General features: G+C 51.7%; 1 protein-coding gene across 1 annotated transcript in view; it reads left to right on the top strand.

Moving 5' to 3' along the window:
* Nucleotides 1-4,454, top strand: part of LOC113210009 (gamma-aminobutyric acid receptor alpha-like) — a gene marked incomplete at its 5' end in the record, with an annotated part of 14,785 nt that extends 10,331 nt beyond the window's left edge. Inside the window, 4 exon segments of the mRNA XM_052276553.1 lie at nucleotides 1,252-1,386; nucleotides 2,375-2,661; nucleotides 2,741-3,119; nucleotides 3,588-4,454. Of these exon segments, the coding sequence (XP_052132513.1) occupies nucleotides 1,252-1,386; nucleotides 2,375-2,661; nucleotides 2,741-3,119; nucleotides 3,588-3,760 (974 nt within the window).
* Between the last annotated feature and the right edge of the window lie 1,391 nt (nucleotides 4,455-5,845).

Below are 5,845 nucleotides of genomic sequence, written 5' to 3'. Positions count from 1 at the left end.
GGGGGGGGCAGGGGGAGGGAACAGTTGTACCGCCGTATCTCCGTGGGAAACCCCTAAGCAGTTACAAAGCTCCAACCCCGCCTGCCAGTCAAACGGCTGCAGCGCTCAGCGGCCTCCGTAGCGTAGCCGGGACAGAGCGAGAGAACGAGCGACGGGCGGACGGGTGCGCCAGTACCAAGACGGGGTGGGAGAAAGAGAGAGAGGGGGGGCCGAGGGATCTGACTGCAAGGCGACCCCTTGCTCGGGACTTAGCGCCGCATAGTCTCTGTTGCGCAGCTTCTTGCACTTCTCGATCTCGGTTTCGAAGAAATACTATGTGAAAATAAATGATTAGGGGAAATTGATGGCAACGAGCCAAACTAATGGCTTTTGACAAAAATGACTCACCACGTAAATGTGTGACCAATCTGTGAGTGAGTGTGAAATAGTTATCACGAGTGCATTGATAAAACAAGTGTGCAGCTTATTGCTGCTCAACACTGTTTGTAAGTGTGCAACTACAAGTTGGCAAGTTGAATACTAAATTTTAAAGGGTGGTCCACCCACAGACCCCTTCTTTTATTTTGCTTATACTGTACCCCATGCAATCGTGCGAGCGGGTTGCATACTCACACGGATCCATAAGGCGCCGTAGCGCGCCGTAGTGAGTGACGGTAGGCAAGCCCGCCTCGCACGCCTGCATGCGGTGCATTATAAGCAAAGTAAAGGAGTGAGTCTATGGGCCACCCTGTATATTTTCTTGCAAGTGTTCAACTCGGGATTTGCACACTCGTAAGTGCACAACTCCGGATGGTTGAACACTTACAGTTTTGCACACTTATTGGTCCATCAGTTTGACTTTTGGTATGCCCTATTAATTATTGGATTATACCACACTCCAACTGTATAAACTATCGTGAATTTAAAACATTTTTCACGGTTTTGATTTGCAAGTGCAGTGGTAAATTTACGGGAATGATAATAATTTCACAAATGGCCCTATGAACATTTACAAATGCAAACGTAAATATACTTTTTTCATATATAGAGCAAGGGGTCACATGTTGTGTCCAAGTTTTTTCAAGCACGATTGTTTCCATCCGATCCCTGCCCACTCTTTCTATCCTGTTTGTGTTCTTCTAGTGTGATGTATGAGAACCCTTTTTCGCCCTTGCCCGCTCTTGCCTTCATTTTTCATCTCGAATCCAACCCGACTAGATTCGATAACTATCAGCACCCCACTCATGTCGTATGTGTGTTCCGTCTGCGCAGTCGGCTACACGACGCGCGACGTGCTCTACCGGTGGAACACCAACCGGCAGGTCGCCATCGCCGACGACATGAAGCTGTCCCAGTTCGACCTCATCGGCAACCCGACCAACAACCAGACCGACGTGCTCAAGACTGGTGAGTAGTGTGGGCGCGTGCGTGTAAGGAGGTGCGAGCGGCGTTTCAAATGCTGGCTCGGCTCGCGCCCCCGTGACTTCCCTCGCGGACGGCCCGCGGTCTCCACTACCGGCGCCCCCTGGCGCCGGCGCCTCGCAATGCGGGAGCGCCGCTCAGCCGGACCCGTGGCGCCATCCCTCGGTGGCTGGCTCTGTGTTGATCAAGCGGTACGGCTTTCCGACCCGATAAGTTAACACTGAAACGATATCGTTTCGATATCTTTTCTTCTTCCGTCTTGACGTCAATTCGACAGTCATTTCTCACTTTTTGTTCCGAAAAGTGGGGCTTAGTTTCACACTGGAGATGTGACGTGACGTGTAGCCTAAATGTGTGACACACTGACAACGCTGCGAGCATTGCAAGCACCGTTGACATGTGCACAATTATATTTTCTGCTTGGTCAAAAATTTCGTTTATTTTCAATAGTATTTTCGTTATTTAAAAGAAAATATGGAAAAGTTACATGATGTGTAGTCTGGGCGCTTTAAGGGACCATCTGCGAAAAATGAACACCTCACACCACCTTACACGCCCAGCAGCTAGCAGCACGAGGGCGGTGGCTCCTACCCGTAGGGAGGGCAGCAGCAAAGCACAACGTTTTGCGCGGCTCTTTAGACATGTCCTGTCTACTCTTTCCCTATTTTTTTCTTCTGCAGTTCTTTCTTTATTTCTGCTCGTGGGGTGGGCTACCACAGGATGCGCAGGCACGTCCCCTCGGGATTAGTTAGCCTTGCCTCGTCGCGCACCCCGCGCCCTCCACCGTCGGTGTCGGTGAGCACTGAAGTGAAAGGGTCCGTGGGTAAAGGGCGTGAGTAGGACGCCGCACCCACTCAAACCCCGGGTCACAGCAGCGTCACTGCAAGACTCGAGGGGGGAAACGTCGTGTAAAACATAATGTCTTTGTTTTCGTCGCTGCGTCACTAATCGCATCGACGTTTCTGTCCCGCAGGTGAACACTCCATGCTCCTAGTATCCTTTCACCTCCAGCGGCACATGGGGAACTTCCTCATCCAGGTGTACGGGCCGTGCATCCTGCTGGTCGTACTGTCCTGGGTGTCCTTCTGGCTCAACCGGGAGGCGACGGCGGACCGGGTGTCACTGGGGATCACCACCGTGCTCACCATGACCTTCCTGGGACTGGAGGCGCGCACGGACTTGCCCAAGGTGCCGTACCCCACCGCCCTGGACTTCTTCGTCTTCCTATCGTTCGCCTTCATCTTCGCCACTATCATCCAGGTAGGCGATCTCTCCGGAGTGTTGTTGTGGTGGGTGAGTCGTGTGGTGCTGACCTGCTTGTCGTCCGACCATGTCGCAGTTCGCCGTGGTGCACTACTTCACAAAGTACGGCTCGGGCGAGTGCTACTTCAGCGCCGACTTCATGTCCGACTCGGAGTCGGACGAGGACGAGGTGCGGCGGGAGTCTGCGCGGCGGCGCGCGCTGGAGATGCCCGAGGTCATCCCCCTGGAGCTGGGCACGCTCGGGCCGCTGCCCCTGGGCGGCGTGGGCCCCGGGGCCGGCGCCGCGCCCGCCTGGTCCTCGTGGTCGTGCTTCCGGTGCGGGTCGGCCCCCAGCGCCGCGGGCAGCGCGGCCACCAGCTCGGCGCCCAGCGCCGCCTCCAGCCCGGCCGTGCACATGCGCACCCGGGTGCAGCCCGCGCCCAGCGCCGGCCACGGCCACCGCCTCAGCCTCCAGGGTGAGCACGGGCACGCGAGCGCCATACCTTTCAGACAGTCCCTAAAGACTGTCTCTACCAGAGGGCAAATAGTTTCTGGTTATGCTCCACCGCATGCACGCGTACGGTATCGGGCATGCCTGTCGACTCTTACCAGTATGCAACATGTCCACACGCCTGCATCCCGTACAGTATAACTGTAGAGAAAAGTACACCACAAAAAGTGTTTTCTTGATTTTAGTGTACATCGTACCTTATTTTTTGTGTACGTACTTGATTCCTGCAAGGGCAATGCGCTTGTTTCACGACAACTTTTAATTTGTTATACAATCCAAATGCTTTCAAAACAAGTATATTGTTGACTAAATGAAGTAGGCAAGACACTTTTTCGTTTGACCCTATTCCTCCTTTGTGTGGAATTCCCTGTTCACACCCTACTTTGACCTTTACTTTACTAACTCTTGTTTTTCTTTTTGCTCTCGCCCCCAGGCTCCCGGTCCAGCAGGACGGGTCGGCGTCGGCACAAGCCCCGGACGCCGCGCTTCAACTCGGTCTCGCAGATCGACCGCGCGTCCCGGGTCTTCTTCCCCCTCCTCTTCCTCACCATCAACATCGCGTACTGGTGCGCGTACCTGTCGCGCTCGCAGCGCATTGCTCACTGACGCGTCACTGACGGGGACCAGCCGCCGGACTGCAGCGGGCTGTGTCGACTGGACAGTCGTGTGCCTCTGAAGTCGTTTCGAAGTGCCACGAAATCTCTCTTTCTGACTATCGTCGATTAGTACTGTGTTACCACAAGAATATTTATAAAAGGGGAAACTGTGATGTGATCTCTGTGCTCCAAGAGCACCAACATTCGCTCTCGTCATCAAGTAACAAGAAAACTGATTTCAGTCTCATGTTATGGTTGTTTGTTACCTTATAATTCCAATAATTCTGTTCTTTTATACGTGCCTCTCTCCCTAATTTCGTTCACTAGCTTTAGGGAGAGATCAAAGTTGTACATTCATTTAGCGTACGTTTCCTTGTATTTTTAAGTCAACCCTGTTGTACTAGATCTTTTGAAAGACCGGTATGTAGTGATCTAATGAGAAAAAATATCGAGTATTCCATTTTAGAAATACTGCCGTATGAAATCCATTTTGAAACCCGTTATCGATGGATCCTTTCGCCTATCAGAGAGGGTTCTCAGTATGCTTGTCTCTGTCGGTTTCGGGCGGCATATGAACAAAGAGTTGGATCGACCAAAAAAGGCTGTTTAAAGTGGAATGACCAATCTCTGAAGACGTGGCATGTACGAAGAGTTCTGCAAAAAGCAAGTTCTGCGCCAAATAAAATATTTAATTGAAGATGGAATATACCGGGTGTTTTTTGCACGTGCCGGTGTATGCGGGCTTGCCTACTCCTTTCGCCCGTAAGGCGCAATAATGCAATCCCCACGACTCAGTTTGCAGCTACGCAGTAAGTTGTGGCTGTGGCACGGTCACGGGCAGCTTCACACGATCCGACGGTAGACGAAAGACAAAGTCCGCTCAATTCTCACGCCCCTCTCCATATCCACATCCCCCCTCCCCCCACCCGGGGGAGTAACGTCCCTCACACCGCAGTCGTTGGTGACTTTGGGGGTGGAGTCGGAACAGCAGCTTCCAACCAAATGTAGCCATCAGAACATACTCCCCGGGAGCGGGCTCCCGGGGGTGCTGAGAGACGGTGGACGTTGTTTAAACTTACTGACTCCCCACAGGTCTTGGAACTCCGTTACAGACAGATTCCTAGGTAACGGACCCGCCACCACGGAAAGGTGCCAGGAAAAGGCAACCGCTTACACCCGATTTTCGTGCAAGTCGGAACCCAGCCGGGGGAATTTCCACGGTCCGCTTTCGACGTGAGTCGAACCCGGTTCCAGTGCCGAGTCTCGAGGAGGATGGGGGTAAAGGAGAGGGGCGAGAAAATCGAAGGCGCTGAGCGGCGCTGAGCGAACTTTGTCATCCCAATGAGGAATTTGAGCCAAATTTTGATTTATGACGCCATAAGTCACAATGACATACAGGGTCGTGCAATCCCCCATCACTCCGGCGCGTCCAAACAAACAAACAAACGAAAACACCCGGTATATTAGTCCTTTAACCAGTGCAGATGGTAGGTGTAGCCATTTGAATAAACTTCGAACTTTATAAAAGTTCAAACCAAAGCCGAAATATGTTTTAAGGTGCTATTTTAAGTAAAACAGGGAGCTAATGTGGGTGGAGAACTCTGTGGAATTAAATTACGTCCAATCTCCTCTTTGTACCTATACAAAAAAATTTCTACCACCCTACCCTTACACCACAATAAAAAACACTTTTTACGACCTTATTGCAGCCCCGTCTACAATGGTCAATCAAAAACCTTCAACTTGACGAAAAATACGTCAATTTAATGAAAATGTGGCCCCAAATTTGATTATATTTTGACGGTCAAATTGGCGTTATTTTGATTGATCTTTTCAGACTGGGGCAGATCCTACTGATTCTACTGAGGCGCCTTGAGCTTAGGGGAGGGCAAGGGCAGGTCCAGAGAAGTGGGGAGTGAATTCGCTCCATGTCTTATTAAGACTGGCTCTCATAGTTTATTTCGGCTAATATAACGGAGGGAAGAAGAATTGTGGGTACTTCTCAAGGCGGGTAGAACACAAATTTTCCCGATTGGTCGAGAGCTTCCCGCCTCTACGTCACGCCGGTAGTGGGGGTGAAGGCTCGACCAATCAG

Source organism: Frankliniella occidentalis, unplaced genomic scaffold, assembly GCF_000697945.3.
Source record: "Frankliniella occidentalis isolate FOCC.00 unplaced genomic scaffold, Focc_3.1 Scaffold3382, whole genome shotgun sequence".
NCBI classification, from domain to species: Eukaryota; Metazoa; Arthropoda; class Insecta; order Thysanoptera; family Thripidae; genus Frankliniella; species Frankliniella occidentalis.
The sequence above is the reverse complement of the archived record's forward strand: the minus strand, read 5'-3'. Positions and strand labels throughout refer to the sequence as shown.